Genomic DNA, 21340 nt, shown 5'->3' with positions numbered 1-21340 from the left:
ATTTGACCTTTCTCTTGGTTCAGGGATGCAAACTTTTACTACCGCGGCCAACAGCGTCCACTCTCTGCCCGGCTCGGGCTTTCCTCTCTTGGGCAACTCGCTGAAGCACTCGTAGCACAGCTGGGAAATCTCATCAGTAGCCCACATACTGCAGCAATAGCAGTGAGTTTTAAACCAACAGCTAACTATGGTGGCAAGAGCCCCCTGCGTGGTGGTTAGTTAATTGAATAAAAAAACKATGCTCTTTTATTATAGTTGTATCTCACTGATACATTCATTGCATTGCACATTTTTCATTCCACTTCTCTCTCTAATATTTACATAAGAGCAGAGAGGATATATGAAAGAAGAAAAAATATATCCATTGTTATGTCAAGATCACGACTTATTTATCTCATGATCACGACATAAAAAATGTGTTTTTGTCAAGATATTAAATCAAAAGTACCATGCATCACCCATTAATTTGTTCAGAAGCACCATGCACGATAATAACCTCATCAAGGTGCATTGATAGCAATGTGCTCATGGGGCATTTAAGCCCTGAAAGCAAAATGGCACTTGCCACATCATCATGAGGATGTTTTTGCATCATATGATGCATTTTGCATCTTCATGATGATGTGGCAAGTAACAATTAGATTTTTTAAAGTCCTATATCTTGAAAAGTTGATTGCTGACATGGAAAGAACTGTGGGACTGTATCAACAGTGGACTAATGAAAAAATACCAAAAGAAATACCATGAGTTTTTGAGTGGATTATTCCTTTAACCTATGCAAGACATGAATGGATGAGGTTATTCTAGTATTCATACACACTACATAATAAACTTTATCTTCCAGAAAGTATTTAGTTTGAAGGTCTCTAAAAGACGTCAATCAAGTACTAGTCAAACAACAACATGGTACAATGTTTCTGGAAATGACGGAACCACAAAATATTTATCAACCAATTGCTGTTCATTGTCACCATGGCCCTTAGTGGCTGTACAGAGGTTTATTTCCCAATTGTTTTCCTCACATTTTGTCTTGAGTGTAGCCTGTACTGTTCATTATTCACACATGATTTGATACAGGAGTGTAACTTTGGTTTTAGAAGTGGGGGGACATTTTCTTTTTAAATCCAGTCGGATAATCACTCCAAACAGCCAACCTGACCGCTCGGAGGCGTCCTCATGGTCCTAAAGCACACCTTCGCCTCGTTTTGCATCCCATTCCAATGATACAACTCACGTTCCCAGTGAAAGTTGCACCCCTGATTTGATATAACATAAACCATTATGTCTAATCCAGAAATTATTGCGCAATATTTCAGCCAATTTTTGACTCCTTTTGGCTAAAGAGCACCCCCAGAGGCAAAAGTTCTGTATTGCCACTAAATTGTGTGTGTTCATGCTCCTCACATGCCCATTGACAAACGAAAAGCTCAGGGCTGATTAGACATTTTTCTATTGTCACACTAAACCGACAAGGATTTATGAAAACGAGCACACCATTTGTCAAAATTGTATGGAAAATCATCACTCTGCATCGATGTAGGCCTACTCTGGTACTTTGGCCTAGGCTTATTTCAAGGTCCATGAAACATAATAGGAATGGTGACAGTTATATGTGGAAATATTGCTGTCATTTGCTTTGCAGTTCATTCTGGTATGTTCATTTTCACATAGAAATGTTACACTTTGGTCATTTAGCAGACACTCTTATCCAGAGTGATTTAGTCAGTGCATTCAACTAAGGTAGATAAACAACACATATCACAGTCATAGCAATTAAAACATTTCTGTAACAGTTTCTGAGAATGTTGGTGGTGTTCGGGCAGGCTACTTGCAAATGTATTTCTGTATTTGAAAATACAAGTATTCTGTAGTTTATTTTGATACATTGATCTTTATGGTATTTTGTAATAGTATTTTGTACTTTTTGCCCATCCCTGGCCTTGTGCTTCCAGACATTGCCCAAGGCAGCTCGATCTCAGCATAGACCCAAGCATTACAAATTTTGGGACCTTCATTGATGTTTTAACATTGTTGCACTACTGTGCATACATTTTGAGATGCATTAACCCATGTAAATTGTAGTGTCAAAATTGAATGTTGACTTATTTCAGCAGCACAAGTCTTATTTTATCATGAAATGCTTGATGTGCCCAAAATGTGTAACTATGTATTATTATTGCTTACATTGTCATTGTCTCCTGTCAGTATCTGCAGTCAAAGTTTATGTTGGAAATGGGAGGTCATCGACACAGTGTTTCACAGAAATACTGTTAGCAGACTAATATGGCTGTCTGGATAACCAAATCAGTGTTCTAGCAATAGAATGACATTCTAACCAAAACCATATTCAGGTAAAACATTTCTAACCAAGGCGTTAAGAAAATTAGTTCCTTGTACCATCACAATCAACCCACTTCAAGATTTGAGTCATTTATTTTTSCTATGTACAGGTAATAATGAATTTCACAATGAACAGAAAAGAAAATCACATCTCACCAATCTTTCCTCCTAACAGAAGTCACGAATTATAACCCCTATCTCTCTCCCATTCAAACACACACGCTCTCATTTTTAAATGTTCATTTCTCTTAGATAGATATGATATACTGGCTGTAGCTGTGCTGTTGTTGCGATTTGCAGTTGATACAATTATTTGAAGACATTATCCTGTTTTATGCTTCTGGTGTACTCTAGATCTAGTGGCTGGCGTCTTCAGGCAGGACAGAGGGTTTAGGGTCATATATCATAACACTAGTCTTTCTGGACCATCCCTCAGCTCACACCTGTTCCCTACTCTGACCCTGGTTCCCTTGTACCCACAACCTAGTGTGAGGATAGGTACAGGGTGGCACCCACAGTCCTATGGTTATAAGGTCTCCCAACCACACATGATCTGGAAGTGGGGGCTAGATGATCAGAGAGTTCATATTCCTGTGATTAACAACAAAAAACTACTTGAATGAATGACTCTTCCTTCTCTATCCACCTTCCCTCACTCATTATGTGATTATTTTTCCCTTATTCCTGCCCGAATCCTTCAGTCTCCTCGATGGCAAACAGAAGTTTCTCTCGCAGTTGCTCCAGACTCTTGTAGGGTGGCAAGTCCAGGCGATTGAAGCTGTGTGAGTGATTGAGATGGAGAGAAAAGATAGAGTGAGGGATCAGTTTGTGTTCAGTAGGGGTACACACATAGACACAAAATTAATTGATGTTATCATAGGACCGATAATCAACAATAAATCAACTATGGCAAAGGAATTCAGGAAAACATCAGTCTCACCAGGTGTGGCTTCTTGGAAGCCAAGTCTCCTTCCCCACCTTGTCTATACAGAATTTTTGTGGCCCATTACTCCCTAAGGGAAAAAGAGACTATGTTAGATTCTTAGGCAAAAGACATTTGACAGTGAAAAAGGTGGTTATTGAATGGTGGCTGAACTGCACCTATGAGTTCAGCAAAGCCTCCGACTGGCAGACGGCATGTTCCTGTGACAAACTGGAGCAGGCGGATCCGCTTCTCATTGTCCATCTCCTTTACCACCTACACAATACACAGGTAAGACTCATGACACGGGCAATACGTATACATAGTGAGACAGTCACACAGAGATACACACAGCAGTAAAGAGAGGCCACTGTACTGTACCTGCCAGAACCAATGTATCTGCTTGCTGTTCTTGGTGTAGTGCCGATAGATGGTGTTCTTCTGCCAGTCACTGAGGTCTATCTCCTGCATCCCACATAGCATCAGCTGGAGGGTGGAATGAGAACATACCATTAACCCACAGTCACAGAAAAGGAATCTGCAACAAAAAGTCCCCTCTACCAACTTAAGTCATTGTGAAAGCTCCATAACCTATAACTCCGCCTATCTAACCGAGCACACTTCCTGCATTTTCTTCCAGCCTCATTACGTACCTCCAGCTCTTTCTCGTCAAAGTAGCGAAGCCACTCAAGAGGCACGACTTCATTGAAGCCATCCAAGAAGGCTTTGGTCTGCTCCTCGACCCCACGTGTGAACCGCCAGTCTGTCAGCAGACTGTAGAGAGACAGGGATGATAAAATAGCATTTTCTAGGCAACAAGGAAGGATATTCATTGACGTAAGTGTCAAGATGAAACAAGATGAATGCTGTGGCGCACAGAGACAGACAAGAGGGACAAAGTAGTGATGGAGATGGCTGACCTGATGTACTCCTCCTTGTTCTCCGTGGTGACCAGCTCGTCCTCTCCGTCATCCTTCAGCTGGTGGGTGGACACCTTCCCCAGAATCTCCATATCCTGAGCAAAGTACAGCTCCACCCCACCCTCCTCCAGACTGTTATCTCTGTAGACAGATCACAGATGCATCGTAAACTTATTGAAGCTTAAAGCTGCACTATTATGTCAAATGCTTCCATCACACTCTTCACATACTTTTCAGATTCACACAATTTGCCACAAGGGCGCACACATTCAAACAGACATAATGAAGGGGCGGAGTACTTACTTCACCCACATGATGGAGTTGTAAAACTCAGGGTCAATAGACTCCAAGTCTTTCAGAGTGGGTTTCTTGTTGAGCATACGCTTGTAGAACGGCAGAGTGAAGCCAGTATCGATGAACTTGCCATGGTACAGGGCCTAGAGGGAGAGGGGAGGAGAGAGTGGATACGATAAGTACTACACCAAAACATGTCATAAGCTTCATCTCTCTCCTGTGTTGATACACATAGATGAAGACACATTTAGCCTAACCACAGTAAAGTGATCACACGCACACGCACCGTTTCAATACTAACAGAACGCACACACAGAAAACGCATAGAGTAAGTTACAAGTCTGGCTGTGTGTGGAGAAGATTGATTCAGTTAGTAGTGAAACGGTGGATAAGAGGTGTGGTCTGTGTCCGGCAGTGAGGTCATCGCTTCTGGATATTGTCACAGAGAGAGTTGGGTTTGGAAAGATGGGCGGTGGGGGTGGGGAGGGTACTATACTTGGTTTAGGAACACGGCTTTAAAACTATTTAGAGATTAAGGAACAAACACACAGACCATCATACACTGTGCTCTCCTCTCCTGTTCCTAAAAATCCTTCTGTGCAACACATCCTCATCATATGTTAAATTCTAACCATAACTATTGCTGTAGTTTACTTTTGTTGTTGCAAATCTGCACCAAATTTGCCAATTAAGCATTGCTCACCATGGCGATGAATCGCCCTATGAAACGGAAGTATGTGAGGTGGTCAGGGTTGATGGAGGAAGCGGGGTTGATCTGCAGGCAGTAGTTGTTCTTCCCAGCGTACTCAAACAGACAGTACATGGGGTTCAGCACCTCGTGGGACAACAGGAAGAACCACTCTCTGTATGGAGGAGAGACAGGGCATTACACATCTATATCTATCAGAGGGACAGGAAATCTACCTAATCTGGCTATGTGTGAGGGGTACAGATTGTCACAGCTTTTTTGTATTGTCTACAGAGTAGTACAGCATAAAAAACATCTCATACATTACAAAACCACACATTTGACAACAACAATCAGAGACATTCTGACAGCACAAAAAAGCGTCACAGTGGCTATAATTTCTAAATAATTCATCAGAATTGGGTCCGGTTTCTGCACACACTTGCTAATAATAAACAAATGTAACTCAAAAGTAACTAAACTAATGAATAAAAGCACAATGTCAAATTCACAAATAATTCAATATGTATACCAAAATTATAACATGGAGGTCATTAGCTGTATGGCAGTTTCAACAAAAATGTGTTGTTTAAAAAAAATGATCAGGTATTTGGAATATCGGTTTTATTCTGGTAATGACTTTCCATTTATCACCATAGTAAGTGCTGTAATTTATGCTAACATTTTAAAATGTCACCGCTATAACCAAACTCCAAAATGGCTTCTAAATGTCCCCTTTCTATCTGCAAAATATGAAAGACCATGGACATTTGACCGGCAACATTAAAATTTACCGGACCTGGGTGTGTAATGGTGCTCAGAATGACAGAAATCACATTTCAAAACGGGATGCCGCATATTAACAGAACATGCAAGTCGAGGATGCAAAGATGTGCTTTCCTTCTTACCGAATTCTGATGTGCACTTTGAAGATGTTAGAATAACTGTCCACATGTACTTTTCCTCAGCCAACAAGACGAGTAACAAACAGCTAAATCACTAGCCTGTCAATCTATTATCCCCCATAGTACAAAAGTTGACCTATTCTATTGGTCAGCTTGTCAAGGGAGAAATCGCCTATTCCAAACAGACTCAGGGACAGTTGTGGGACGATAGATCCCAAATTCATACAACCAGTAGGCCTAGGCTACATAATATATATTTTTTAAAGCAATGAGTGATGCAACAGATCAGAACATTTATCTTAAAATGTTGATAAACTATTATTTCTTCACATTATAAGCGCAGTAATGCGCACAAAGCAGTAGGCTACCCGTGAATGTTCCTTCCATAATACAATTAGCAGGAAAACACCATTGTCAAAAGGGCACCGTACATGCAGGCGGTTTCATGTGACAGAGATGAAAACATCAATTAGAAATGTTGAAAGAGAGATCTAATAGGCTCATTTGAAGCAAGGTAAGACTCATAATATGTATTAAAACGTTCAGGTTTAAAACAATGAAGTAAATGTTTTCAAAATGCATACTGCCTCCAACTCATTGCAAAGTGATGTGTGATGCGCTTGTGAAGCCTGCCTTCCGTTGCCTATGCTGTGTGATGCGCTGGTGAAGCCTGCCTTCCGTTGCCTAAGCTGTGTGATGCGCTGGTGAAGCCTGCCTTCCGTTGCCTATGCTGTGTGATGCGCTGGTGAAGCCTGCCTTCCGTTGCCTATGCTGTGTGATGCGCTGGTGAAGCCTTCCGTTGCCGTTTGAGATGCTACAGCAGCAGCTCTCCAACTGTCTGACAGATTTTCAGCTCAAAGGCTCTGTATGCTGTACGCGTGTGATAAATAAGATACATAACGTATATACTGTACACAAGGCAATTTCATTCCAAGAAATTTGCAAATTAACCTATGGTCTGATAAGCATGACCAGTCAAAGGTATTTCCATCAATGAATAGGCAAAAAAACATTTTTCTCAATGGGATTTTTTCATCTTCTCCCAGACAATTGGCCAGTGCCAATTTTATTGATCGGATTTTCAATATTTATTGATTTTTATCGGCCAAAAGCCGGCTATTACAGGCTAATGATAACCCTGCAACCAACACAGAGACATGACTGAAAGGTTATTCAAAATCATTACCTATACACAGTCAGCACATGGACATACAAATATACATTCTCACTAACACACACAACACCATAAAGCACCACGAAGACAAGCAGTATAATGTAGAACATGAATGCATGTAGAGAATGAAGCCCCGGCCACCACCAAGCCCCTGACCTTTGCCCCCACGGCCGGCCAGCCGGTCCCGGGGGTCGTACCGGGGCTGTGCAGACACATCCAAACATCCCGTCCGTGGTTCTACCCTGTGGTAGAACAGCATGACGTAACCTACCATAGGGTAAAACCACTGGCGCGACACTGGAGACAGAGACACACGCAAACACAGACCACGTGGAGGAGCAGGAGGAGGAGCAGGAGGAGGAGCAGGAGGAACAAAGCCCGGGATCCCACCGCTGACACCAACCAGTGGTGGACACACTGTCACAAGTCCACAAACACCAAAACACATACAGACAACAGATGACAGTGCAAGAGACAGGGAGTTGATAAATGATGGATGATGAATAATTAACTGAGGAACACAGGGTAGACAAAGAATACTTATAGCTGAGGTAGGAGAAAGAAAGACAACTGTTGTAAGAGAAAGAAGGCCAGGCATGCAGGCAGTAGACGGCCATCTTACCTAGCAATGCCTCCATAATCAAGACCTTCCTCTCCCCTCATGATGATGTAGAGTCTTCTACGCAAGTCATAGGGTTTCACATTCATGATCTGAGGAAAGAGGACAAAATACAAGCACATACATCACAACAAAGAAACTGCCCTACGATCCTATATTAGTTGTTAAAATACAAATAGTGGTACTAATGAATAGATAAACAATAGCAACCCTCATGCATGTTTATTACATAACATTTAGAATATAATATCCTCAGCAGGGAAACCGACTCCACGCCATCCTTACCTGCTGAAATGAGTCCTCAAATAGAGTCTGTCTGGACACTGAGATTTTCACATGGCTGGGTAAGGCATTGGACTGGAGAGGCAGAGAGAAGTGTAAAAATCTATTTCCTCAATGCTAGACATTAGGCAAAGAGATCTCGAGTCGGCACAGTAGAAGATAACTTGGCTCGAGATAAGACCCTGTTCTCATAACAGAGGTCTGAGAAACGACAGTCAGCACTTACATGGCACAGGAAGCGGAACTGGTGGTACTTCCACCTGAAGCTGCGATCATAGGCCCCGGGAGAACTACCCGTTCTCGACCTACAGAGAAATAAAAGTAGCGTATTTTTTGCTGTTCCAGCAAGAAATAAAGCCACGCTTCAAATGTGTGCATGTCAGGGGAGGGATATTGTAGCTGTACTGAGCAAAGACAGGCATATCATGGCTGTCCCGTGCACAAATGCTTTAGAGGCTGGAAAATAGGCCCAGCTGTGGAGCTGCACAGTGAGGACTTTGGGCAGTATTCTAAGGAGGTGGTCAGATCTGATGAGCAGCAGGAACTGGGTTAAGCCCAGAGATGGAGGTATGCCTTGGTGTGCAGCTGTGTTAGTACAAGCTACACCACTTCACTACAGACATATTGGATAAGTGCCTCGTCAGCAGAGGAGAAACTGAGGGTGAGAGACAGAGCAAGGAAGGGGAAATATGGAGGTCGAACGAAAGAGAGAGTGAGGCCTCTAATACTCGCTGATTCGCTTTGTCGAACACTGCCAGGCCCAACTTGGTTTTGGTTAGGAGGTTTCAGACCACAGAGGCAACCCTTTGGCTACAGATACGGACTGCAGCAGTATCAAATGTAAATTATTTGAGACAGTTTAAGAACCCTCTATGGCCTCTCATCTAAAAATATAACACCAAGACCTTCATATGTTTCAACATCAGCATGAGCACTTGCTCTCAATCACACACATCCATACGTACACACAGACAGAGTCAGATAGCAGAGCCGACTGCTTTGGATTTGATTTGTTGGCCCACATCTGTTAATTTTCCTGACTGCCTTTTTTGGAAGATTTCAAAATTAGGGCCATGCATCAAGGCAAAACACATGTGTTTATATTAGTGTGTGCTTGCATATGTGTGTACATATATATATATAGTATCTAGGCTAGCTTTCTTGTATCTAGGCTAGCTATCTATGCCCTAAAGATAGTCAACTTAAATTCGCTTAGGTTCAAAGAAACATTAAAAAAAGATGACAAAAGAGAACCCTACATACATCATCCCTGACAGAAATGAGTCGTACAGTGCTTTTATCAGGAGCTTTTATAAGGAAATGTAACTGCCCTTATCTGCAGATTAATATTTACCCTGACTCAAACCCGGGACGAGGGTCTTTAAAGCTGGTGGTGCGAGAGTTGTGATCCACAAAATATCGGACTCCCTCCGCGGTGTACTTCATTTCCCAGCCAGGGGGCAGGGGGGGCTCCTGGATCATCCTGTAAGAGGGAGAGGGCAGTGAGCAGAGCCTAAACGGGAGGCTCCCCAAACTAGGCACACCTGTCCCCCCCGGCCCCAGCTCTGGCCCTTTCCCCGTCCCACTAGAAGCTCTCCCTGCCCATGACTCAGAACCTCGGAGCTCAGTGGTGATGATAATAAGACCACACGGATGTTATACAACATGAAAATATAAATATGAGGGAAAATATAACTCAAGTTCACTGAGGGGGTGAATGAGGGAGTGAATTAACAAAATGATGAATGAATAAAATGTTATGACATTGTAAAATGATCTAAAAATCCCTAATACAATTAAGATAAAGCGACCATCCACCATTACTGTAGTTTTGTTGTTCAATTTGATGTGAGGGAACAGCAATGCCATCCACACTAGTTCAGGGGTAGAAATGCCCTAGGCCTCTCTTTGAGCAATTAGCTTACAATACTAATCTAAACCCCTCCCACACAGCTTAGAGGACAGCCCTAGTGAGGTGACATGGCCTACTATGGGGTTGATACAGGACACTGTCCTATTCACCAATTATTGCAAAATATGAAGGATCTGTAAATGATGTCTATGATAACATGGTTGTGCTGCATAGTGTTGGGCCCTCGAGCTAGCAGTCCCTATCTTACACTAGTTCATGTAATATCAGTGAAAATATGGTCACAATGTATGGTGACATTTCTCTGAGACACCTGTGTGTACAAACATGAACACACACACACACACACAATGATACAGAACAAACACACACCCAAGCATGATCACGCACACTTTCACAGTGGAGCAGACAGATTGGCTTACCCTTGGGTTCTTGGGTCCTCCCACTGTGTGGTCCGTGTGTTGTGGTTGACAAAATACACCCTCCCATTGTCCTGCCGTTTCTCTACAGGGACCAAGAGAAGTGGCTACAGTTTAAAAAAAGGATGGATCAACAGTGTATTCTTTTGTTACCTGACAGAGAGGCTGTACTGTGTGGGGACTTAGGATGTGTGAATAGTGAGTGAGAATCAGAGAGGAGGAAAGAGAAAAAAAGGGTGGCTGAATTTCGCAAAGCTGATTGCAAACTGACGCGTCTGAGTGGCATTTCTCTCAAACTTGTTCCAAAATAGCTTTCTACAATCCACCTCAGCCTTTCTGACTTGGCTCCGGTGGAGACAGTGTTGGAGAAAGACGGGCCATGGGGCTCAGAGAGAATGTTGCAGAGGTGTAAAGGGCAAGAGCTCAACTGTGAGGCAAAGTAGAAGTATTATTTTATTTAACTAGGCAAGTCAGTTAAGAACAAATTCTTATTTACATTGACTGCCTACCAAAAAGCAAAAGGCCTCCTGCGGGGACGGGGGCTGGGATTAAAAATAAAAAATAAATTAAATTAAAAGTATAGGACAAAACAGGAGAGGAGAGTAACAATTTGCTGACTAATTTATATTTCTAGCAGTCGAGGAGCACTACAATGACAACATGGAAGATAATAACATGGTAACCATGTCAACTTCCTCCACCAAGAATGTGTGTAGAGTGTGTTGTGTGAGTTAATATGTTAAAGTTTGTACATATGTGTTGCTTTAGTTTCCTGACCGTAGTTGGTGTCCCCTCCACCCTTTTCTCTACACCGCCTCCCCTCTCTCGGTCCCTCCACCTCATCCCTCTCTCGCTCTCTCTACCCCCACCACCCTCACCCTCCACTCCCAACCCCCTCGCTCTCCACCCCACCCCTCCCCCTCTCGCTCTCTCCACTCCCCTCTCTCTATACTCCTCTCGCTCTCTCCACTCCCCTCTCTCTCTCTTCTCTACTCGCCTCGCTCTCCACCCCCACTCGCCTCGCTCTACACCCCCACTCGCCTCGCTCTCCACCCCACTCCCTCTCTCTCTTCACTCCCCTCTCTCTCTCTCTCTCTCTCTTCACTCCCCTCTCTCTCTCTCTCTTCACTCCCCTCTCTCTCTCTCTCTTCACTCCCCTCCTCTCTCTCTCTCTTCACTCCCCTCTCTCTCTCTCTCTTCACTCCCTCTCTCTCTCTCTCTTCACTCGCCCTCTCTCGCTCTCTCTTCACTCGCCTCTCTCTCTCTCTCTCTTCACTCGCCTCTCTCTCTCTCTCTCTCACTCGCCCTCTCTCTCTCTCTCTCTCCCTCCACTCGCTCCTCTCTCTCTTCACTCGCCTCTCTCTCTCTCTTCACTCGCCTCTCTTCTCTCTTCACTCGCCTCTCTCTCTCTCTTCACTCGCCTCTCTCTCTCTCTTCACTCGCCTCTCTCTCTCTCTTCACTCGCTCTCTCTCTCTCTCTTCACTCGCCTCTCTCTCTCATCTTCACTCGCCTCTCTCTTCTCTCTCTTACTCGCCTCTCTTCTCTCTCTCTTCACTCGCCTCTCTCTCTCTCCTCTCTTCACTCGCCTTCTCTCTCTCTCTTCACTCGCCTCTCTCTCTCTCTCTCACTCCCTCTCTCTCTCTCTCTTCACTCGCCTCTCTCCTCTCTCTTCGCCATTGCCTCTTCTCTCTCCTCTCTCCTCTTCAACTCGCCTCTTCTCTCTCTCTCTCTTCACTCGCCCTCTGCTCTCTCTCCTCGTCTTCACTCGCCTCTCTCTCTCTCACTCCCTCTCTCCTCTCTCTTCACTCCCCCTCTCTCTCTCTCTTCACTCCCTCTCTCTCCTCTCTTCATCCTCTCTCTCTCTTCTTACTCGCCTCTCTCTCTCTCTTCACTCGCCTCTCTCTCCTTCACTCGCCCTCTCTCTCTCTCTTCACATCGCCTCTCTCTCTCTCTCTCACTCGCCCTCTCTTCTCTCTCTCCTCACTCGCCTCTCTCTCTCTCTCTTCAACTCGCCTCTCTCTCTTCTCTTTCACTCGCCTCTCTCTCTCTCTTCACTCGCCTCTCTCTCTCTCTTCACTCGCCCTCTCTCTCTCTCTTCACTGCCTCTCTCTCTCTCTTCACATCGCCTCTCTCTCTCTCTTCACTCGCCTCTCTCTCTCTCTCTTCACTCGCCTCTCTCTCTTCTTCACTCGCCTCTCTCTCTCTCTTCACTCGCTCTCTCTCTCTCTTCACGTCGCCTCTCTCTCTCCTCTCTTCACTCGCCTCTCTCTCTTCTCTCACTCCGCCTCTCTCTCTCTCTTCACTCGCCTCTCTCTCTCTCTTCACTCGCCTCTCTCTCTCTCTTCACTCGCCCTCTTCTTCTTTCACTCGCTCCTCTCTCTCTCTCTCATCGCCCTCTCTCTCTCTCTTCACTCGCCTCTCTCTCTCTCTTCATCGCACTCGCCTCTCTCTCTCTTCACTCCGCCTCGCTCTCTCTTCTTCACTCGCCTCCGCTCTCTCTCTTCACGCTCGCTCTGCCTCGCTTCACTCGCTCGCCTCGGCTCTCGTACCCCCACTCGCCTCGCTCTCTACCCGACCACTCGCCTCGCTCCACTCCCACTACCCTCTCTCCACCCCCACTCCTCTCTCTCTGACATCTGCTCTCATTAGCATGACATGTGTGGAGCGCGCAGGAACAGTAGCCCTCATGTTGCAACTCTTACTAGCATGTTCACCCCCCCCCCCCTCTCCTTCACTTTCCCTCCTGAATTCATCCCCTCCTATATTTTACTGTTCCCGCGCTCGGTCAAGTCATTCTCCCGTTAAGAGTTTCTTTCAATCGACCCCCTCTTCTACGCCCCTCAGATGACATACAGAAATAAATTTTTATGGATTTCCTTTAATGTAAGTCCAAGGTATAATTGAGGCTTTTGCCTGCGATGCCGCAACATGTTGAAAACGAATCATGGTTAGAAAATAAGAGTGAGTGTGTATGTAAGTGATAAGTATGTTAAAATGGGAAGTGGAGAGAAAATGCCAATGACCATTACTTTTGAGTGTTTTGTGTATACACTGTATAATTTTTGCGTGGGAATATATTGGTAAAATATGTGCTTTTGAGAATATGAATGAATGAATGTATGAGAGTAGAGAGCTATAGGAATATATAAGTAGAGAATATTACAACCAATTCCTTGAGATGACACTTGATACAACAACTAATCAATAAAAGCAGGGGAAAAACTGAAATCTCCCACATTTAAATCAAATCATATGTTGTTGACCAATAACTAACTGTAAGGAGAGTTATGCTGAATGGAAGAATAAAGGGATCTTCAGCATGAGCTTCTGTGATGAAGGACAAGGCTGTATATCACAGTGTATACAAGATAGTGAACAATACATCTGGGCCCACAGCGGCGTGTATCTGTAGGTGTGTGTGTGTGTGTGTCTGTGTGTGTGAGAAAGACAAACAAACCAACTCTCCCCCTTCAACACAAAAACAAAGTCCTGTGCCCTTGAAAGGCATACAGACATCAGAACCCACTCTCATAACAAGTAGTGCAGGTGTCGATGTAGCCAATGCCTCTCCAGCATCACTGGACCCAGTATTGTTTCCCCTCACTCATCTCACTCATCTCAGGTCCTGGGACCACCGGGGACCAGTGACGGCTAGAGCCGGGACGTTACCAGTATTGAGATACTCGTTAGTATTGTGGTGAGGAAATAAAACACGAACCGGATTTCACTTCTTTAGGAAAACAGCCCTGATGTTGGAAACAAACATTATGTTCTCATCCAGAGTAACATTTATGTATTTCCCAAGCTATAGCACACTATATTTTACAGCAGGTTTACCAAAGAGTTTGGTCTGCTTTGTGTTGAAATTTTTGCCATGGAAAAAAACGTTGCGATACTGGTATCGTCACAGCCTTACCGAGGGCCACTGACTACAGGGCCTAGTATGAGTATGGTGAGGTGTAGATGAAGGTGTACTTACCCCATCCTGAAGGGAGCGCACCGAGAGGGTCATTTTCCACAGCAGGAGCACCAGATGACTGATGGATAAAGAGAGGGAATACGTTTCCAGTTAGGAATCTTTCCTCTCCTTCTTCCACCTTTCGGTCTTCTTCTCTCACTCTCACTGCATCGGCTCTGTGTGAAATTCTTCTGTCCGTACACAAAGCTCTCAACCGAGTTCTCACACTGGTGTGAGGTAGAAAAAAACTCAGAAAACCAAACATACAGGAAAAAAAATTATAATAAATGCAGCAAATGCCTCAAAACGCCACAGAAACCACACAGTTTAACACCTCAAGTCTAGCGGAGCAGGAGCGAACAGAGTGGAGAGCAGGGTGTCACAGGGAAGTCCAGTCTTTTTTGAGGGGTGCTAAGGTGTACCCCAGAAGGCTGAGGTGACCTCTCTCATGCAGCTGGAACAGGAGACTGTCAGAGAGGCTCAGAYGCAGCTCGTATGCCTTCCAAAAACTACACGCTCAGGAGGAGAGAAAAAACAAACTGTTCCAATGAGCTCACTGGCTGGCCTTAAGACCCACCCCGTCTTCTACCCCCCCTGCACCCCTCCCTACCCCACCCATCTCCAGAGGTCCTCCTCTTCTAGATATGCTGTGAAAGTAAGCAGGGAGGCGTGATGTCTGAGCGAACTGAGGGAACATTCATCCTTGTTCCAGACTGCCCACCCCCTTCTGACAAAAGCACCTTTATTCACCCTGCACTGGAACCAGTGTGGTTTACTCAGCCTGTGCATACAGAGAGAAAGAGAGAGTGTGTGCGCCACTGTACGGAAAATGTGTATATAGCAAATACTGATTGAATGTGTAAGAGATTGCGTTTGAATCTGTGTGTGTGTGTGAGCGCATTTGCCACCAAGTGGAAAGATGTTTGTGAGGAGTTAGTGCAGACTGTTGGTTCCATGACTGAGTATGAAAGCTGTACCTTTGGATGAAAATCTAATTCATGCATTCATTCTCCTCACCTCAGGTCTGCAAAACTGCCCTCCAAGCAGTCCATGTGTCACTGAAGGTAACGCCACACAACTTCACTCAGCATTTCCCCAGAATAATCATACGGTGCCCATTTATGAGAATTCATCATGGAAACTTTGAGAAGAACGGAAGGAATAAGATAGTAAAGAGTGCAAAGAGGAGGACGATGCATGTGGGGTTAAAGGGGAATGTGTGTGTGTCACTCGATCTACAGCCAATCCATGTATGAGACCCACCCTTCTGTGTTTCTGTGACTAAAAAAGGTTAAAAAAAGAAGGAAATAAAGACATGACATCATCTGCTATGCCCTGACCATTCAGTTCCTCGCCAGTTCCAAGAGGATGTGAAAGAGAGCTAGAGAGAGAAAGAAGGCGGAAAAGCCCAGGAAAACAAGAGTGAAAAAATAAAAGCAGCAGCGGGGGTGGTAAAAAGCGCGATAGTAAAGAGAAAGACGTACTAAGATACTATATATGGTGATTGAGTGGTAAGTGGGTGATGTGAGTTGAGATATTATTCTTGATAAAAGTATTTAAAATTGCAACAGACTCCTTCTATCTCGCTTCAGGATGCTGAGAATTACAACAAAAAGGCCAGTTAGTCTCTAAACACTGAAAACCTTGCCAGAACCATATGAATGACCGGCACTATGAGTGGGAAAAGTCACATAGACCTACATTGCACACTAATTTAATTTAGTTCCTCTAGTGTCAGCGCTGGAAAAAAGTCTTAAAAGAAGTTCACCCAAAGGGGCAAAACAATGGTAGCGGTGGTACCCCTGATAAAATGCTCAACAGTGACTAAAATACTAAAATTTGCTTAAACCAGGTTGTATAACAATGTGATATCTTAGAAAGTGTATAGAAGGTCCAATGCAGCCGTGTTAATCTCAATATCAAATCATTTCTGGGTAATAATAACAATTAAGTACCTTAATGTGATAGCTTTCAATTAAAATGGTCAAAAAGAAACCAAAATAGCTTCTTAGCAAAGGGCAATTTCTCAGGCAATATTTTTGCTAGGACTGTCTGCGAGTGTTCTGAATGGGGAGGGGAAAACTGAACATTAGCTGTTATTGGCAGAGAGGTTTGGAACTCTCTTTCTTATTGGTCTATTAACTGTACTGAACAGAAAAATAAACGCAACATGTAAAGTGTTGGTCCCATGTTTCATGACGTGAAATAAAAGATACCAGAAATGTTCCATATGCACAAAATTTGATATTTCTCTTAAATAGTGAGCACAAATTTGTTTACATCCCCGTTAGGGAGCATTTCTCCTTTGCCATGATAATCCATCCACCTGACCGGTGTGGCATATCAAGAAGCTGTTTAAACAGGATGACCATTACACAGGTGCACCATGTGCTAGGGACAATAAAAGTACTCTAAAATGTGCAGTTTTGTCACACAACACAACTCTAGAGCTCTGTCGGAGTGACCATCGGGCTGTTGGTCAACTCCCTGACCAAAGCCCTTCTTCCTCCGATTGCTCAGTTTGGCCGGGCAGCCAGCTCTAGGAAGTCTTGGTTGTTCAAACTTCTTCCATTTAATAATGATGGACGCCACTGTGTTCTTGCGGACCTTCAATGCTGCAGGCATTTTTTGGAAACAGGATGCAAGATGGAAACAAGATGCAMCTGAGCTCAATTTCGAGTCTCATAGCAAAGGGTCTGAATACTTAAGTAAATTAAGTATTTCWGTTTTTTTATTATTTGCTAAAAATGTCTAAAAACCTGTTTTCGCTTTGTCATTATGGGGTATTGTGTATAGATWGATTTTTTCAGTTAATCCATTTTAGAATAAGGCTGTAACGTAACGAAATGTGAAAAAAGTCAAGGGGTCTGAATTAGAGGTCGRCCGATTAATCGGAATGGTAATTTTGGATGCCGAATTGGCCGATTTTTTATTTTTACACCTTTATTTAACTAGGCAAGTCAGTTAAGAACACATTCTTATTTTCAATGACGGCCTAGGAACGGTGGGTTAACTGCCTTGTTCAGGGGCAGAACGACAGATTTTTACCTTGTCAGCTCAGGGATTCAATCTTGCAACCTTACGGTTAACTAGTCCAACGCTCTAACCACCTGCCTCACGAGGAGCCCGCCTGTTCCGCGAATGCAGTAAGAAGCCAAGGTAAGTTCCTAGCTAGCATTAAACTTATCTTGTAAAAAACAATCAATCAATCAATCATAATCACTAGTTATAACTAACTACACATGGTTGATGATATTACTAGTTTATCTAGCGTGTCCTGCGTTGCATATAATCGATGCAGTGCGCATTCGCGAAAAAGGACTGCCGTTGCTCCAACGTGTACCTAACCATAAACATCAATGCCTTTCTTAAAATCAATATACAGAAGTATATATTTTTAAACCTGCATATTTAGCTAAAAGAAATCCAGGTTAGCAGGCAATATTAACCAGGTGAAATTGTGTCACTTCTCTTGCATTCATTGCACGCAGTCAGAGTATATGCAACAGTTTGGGCCGCCTGGCTCATTACTAATTTGCCAGAATTTTACGTAATTAGATAAAATACGGAACGGTTCCGTATTTCACTGAAAGAATAAACGTTTTGTTTTCGAGATGATAGTTTCCGGATTCGACCATATKAATGACCTAAGGCTCGTATTTCTGTGTGTTATTATGTTATAATTAAGTCTATGATTTGATAGAGCAGTCTGACTGAGCGATGGTAGGCACCAGCAGGCTCGTAAGCATTCATTCAAACAGCACTTTCGTGCGTTTTGCCAGCAGCTCTTCGCAATGCTTCATGAACATGTTTCATTATTTATTTGAGGCTAAATTGATTTTATTGATGTATTATATTAAGTTAAAATAAGTGTTCATTCAGTACTGTTGTAATTGTCATTATTACAACAAAAAACAAAACAAAAACAAAAAAACGGGCGATTAATCGGTATCGGCTTTTTTTGGTCCTCCAATAATCGGTATCGGTATTGAAAATACATAAATCAGTCGACCTCTAGTCTGAATACTTTCCAAAGGCACTGTATATCCATTATTTAGCTGGAATGGAATCTTTGTATACCGTATATTTGACTTTGCTACGTGGGTGTCTCACCTAGCTATTTTAAGATGAATGCACTAAGTGTAAGTCGCTCTGGATAAAAGCATCAGCTAAATGTCTAAAATGTCAAATGTAAATGTTTTACACACAGATCTCATWTTACTGTATTCATTTAAACTGTGTAAAACCTATCAGTACTACTTAATTCTCTGAGAGTGAGCCAGATATATAGCGTTTTGCAAAATAACATGATTATTTGTCTCTCTAAAATGATAGATTTCAAACAAATACATGTCTGACATGGAAAAACCCCATGCCATGATTAGAAAGTGAAAAAACACCAAATCTCTTTCATAAGTCCTTTAAACAATAAAAGCTATTTTACCAACATTTCTCCAAAAGGATATATAGTGTTTTGGAAAGAAACTTCATATATCAGCAGCATACCACCCTGCATCCCACTGCTAGCTTGCTTCAGAAGCTAAGCAGGGTCGGTCCTGGTCGGTCCCTGGATGAGAGACCAGATTCTGCTGGAAGTGTTGGAAGGCCAGTAGAGTTCCCTTTTCCCTGTAGTCTAAGGAGATCCCAATGCCCCAGTGAAGGGGACATTGCCCTGCAAAGGGTGCAGACCTTCAGATGGGACGTTAAACGGGTGTCCTGACTCTATGTGGTAATTAAATACCCCATAGAACGTATTGTAGGCCTCCTGAGTGGCACAGTGGTCTAAGGCAGTGCTAACTGTGCCACTAGAGATTCTGGTTCCAATCCAGTGGTTTAAGGCAGTGCTAACTGTGCCACTAGAGATTCTGGGTTCGAGTCCAGTGGTCTAAGGCAGTGCTAACTGTGCCACTAGAGATTCTGGTTCCAATCCAGTGGTCTAAGCCAGTGCTAACTGTGCCACTAGAGATTCTGGGTTCGAGTCCAGGCTCTGTCGTAGCCGGCCCGCGACCGGGAGACCCATGGGGCGGCGTACAATTGGCCCAGCGTCGTCCGGGTTAGGGGAGGGTTGGCCGGCAGGGATGTCCTTGTCCCATCCCGCACCAGCGACGCAGCGACGCATGTGGCGACCGTGTCAGGCGTAGTGCACGCTGACACGGTCGCCAGGTGTACGGTGTTTCCTCCCACACAATGGTGCGGCTGGCTTTCAAGTTAAGTGGGAATTGTGTCAAGATGCAGTGCAGCTTGTTTGGGTTGGGTTTCGGGAAGACGCACGGCTCTTGACCTTCGATGAGACAAGACTGTAACAAGCAATTGGATACCACTAAATTTGGAAGAAAAAGGGTTAAAAAATGAAAAAAATAACTTATTGTAAGAGTAGGGATGTTAACCCTGGTGTAATGGCTTCATGCCCAACCTGGTCCCATTCCACCATGGCCACCTAATCACTCCTATTTGGCATATATCACTCTCCACCTGATAGCTGGGTGAGTGTTCTGGCACAAAAATTATCGCCGTGCATCGCCGTGGTGGATGAGGTGAGTTTCCTATCTCTGTAAAGCACTTTGAATACCTCAGTTAGTAGAAAGGCACTATATAAATACAATCAATTATTACATATAAAACAGGAAAATCACATTTTGACTGCCTTGGGCCTTTAAGTAGATAGTTGAGTATTGAAACAATGGACCAGTTCAAGTGGTGTTGCTGCATGAGCCCCTCTTTCAGTGAGAATGGACAGAGTCAATAAGAAGCAGGAGGTAGAAAAGTGGGAATTTGGGAAGCAGAAACAGCAGTTAATGACTCTGACTGCTCTTTCAGGAGTTCCTAACGAGCTGCAATTACTGGCCAAATGTACACAGGCCCACTCACACAAAAACCCAGCATGTATGTGTGTTATGTACTTAATCTATGCCTTGGTGTGTATTGTGTGCTGTGTGACATAGTTGTTCATATGTGTGTTTGTATGCGATGAGTGAGCACAGCTTAATGTTGGGAGTCAAGTGTGATATTTCTGCCTTAGCACGTGACAATGAGTAGGGTCAGGGGCCAGTCTACTTTAAATCGACCATGACATTATAATGGGCTCAGCTCACAAACGCACCAGCTCATATACGCAACATTCTCGAACCTGGTAACATTTGATACAAAGTAACAGAATGCAAGTGAATGATCTCTCTCAAATGACAAGCAAAGCTAAAAGTATAGAAATGGCCAGGTGCCCTAAAATGGGGACTAAACCCCTGCTCTTATCTGGCCATGGAGGGGGGTGAGTGACGTCAGAGTCCCAAGCAGCCAGCTGATCCCCCCCAACTCATTTTTGCACAGACCGGCCTAAAAATAAGCAAGCTAACAGCAAAGCGGGCATTCCAAAACAGAACCCGCCTATCAGCAGCAGCAGACCTGCCAGCTAGTTCTCAGGGACTCATGGTTACTCATAATCAATGAGTTGGATGTTATTTTGAAAAGAGGCTCAAAATTAGCTTGTCGAGCAGACTGGGTTGGTGGGAGCAGGGAGGTTTTAATAGAAACCGATGAGAGTTGCAGCTCATTTCAGTAATTTGCTGTACCATGGAACGCCCATTTCAGATTCAGAATGCTTTATTATTTTTTCCTCAACGAATGCCCTTCTGTACCCTTGCGTTTTACCCAGAATTCGATGCTGATGGGAAGCTTTTAGAGGGCCACACCTAAAGGGGCTAAATAAGTAGTATAGACAGTACAGTAGTTCTATGTTGAGTTACCTGGTAGAGGAACCTCTGGCTGAACTGGTGCATGGCCCCTTGGAGCTGGTTGCGCTGGGACTGCCACTGCTCATAGTTCCGGACTGATTCTTCTGTGGGCCGCTGCCACGTGGTGGTTCTGGTGTTGTGGTCCACATAGTAGAACCTGCCACGCTGGTCCACACGCTTCTCCCAACTGTACAGGGACAGAGAGAGAGGAGTGAGACTC

The 21340-nt window shown here is 43.9% G+C and overlaps 1 protein-coding gene across 3 annotated transcripts in view; it reads right to left on the bottom strand.

Annotated features, from left to right (window-relative positions):
- Positions 1-2414: 2414 nt before the first annotated feature.
- wwp2 (WW domain containing E3 ubiquitin protein ligase 2) overlaps positions 2415-21340 on the bottom strand; it is a 47995-nt gene continuing 29069 nt past the window's right edge. For 2 of the 3 annotated variants that reach the window (XM_023970816.2, XM_023970817.2), the window contains exons 10-24: positions 21133-21307; positions 14414-14471; positions 10437-10518; positions 9499-9627; positions 8371-8449; positions 8148-8219; positions 7866-7954; positions 5180-5339; positions 4486-4619; positions 4183-4323; positions 3916-4036; positions 3644-3748; positions 3442-3538; positions 3281-3353; positions 2415-3118 (exon numbers count right to left, since the gene is read on the bottom strand). In XM_023970816.2, the coding sequence (XP_023826584.1) occupies positions 3019-3118; positions 3281-3353; positions 3442-3538; positions 3644-3748; positions 3916-4036; positions 4183-4323; positions 4486-4619; positions 5180-5339; positions 7866-7954; positions 8148-8219; positions 8371-8449; positions 9499-9627; positions 10437-10518; positions 14414-14471; positions 21133-21307 (1615 nt within the window). In that variant the 3' untranslated portion in view covers positions 2415-3018. The remainder of the gene's footprint in view (positions 3119-3280; positions 3354-3441; positions 3539-3643; positions 3749-3915; positions 4037-4182; positions 4324-4485; positions 4620-5179; positions 5340-7865; positions 7955-8147; positions 8220-8370; positions 8450-9498; positions 9628-10436; positions 10519-14413; positions 14472-21132; positions 21308-21340) is intronic. The other variant, XM_023970818.2, reaches the window with a different exon arrangement.

Source organism: Salvelinus sp. IW2-2015, linkage group LG26 (genome assembly GCF_002910315.2).
Source record: "Salvelinus sp. IW2-2015 linkage group LG26, ASM291031v2, whole genome shotgun sequence".
NCBI lineage: Eukaryota > Metazoa > Chordata > Actinopteri > Salmoniformes > Salmonidae > Salvelinus > Salvelinus sp. IW2-2015.
This window is presented reverse-complemented; position numbering and strand designations above follow the sequence as displayed.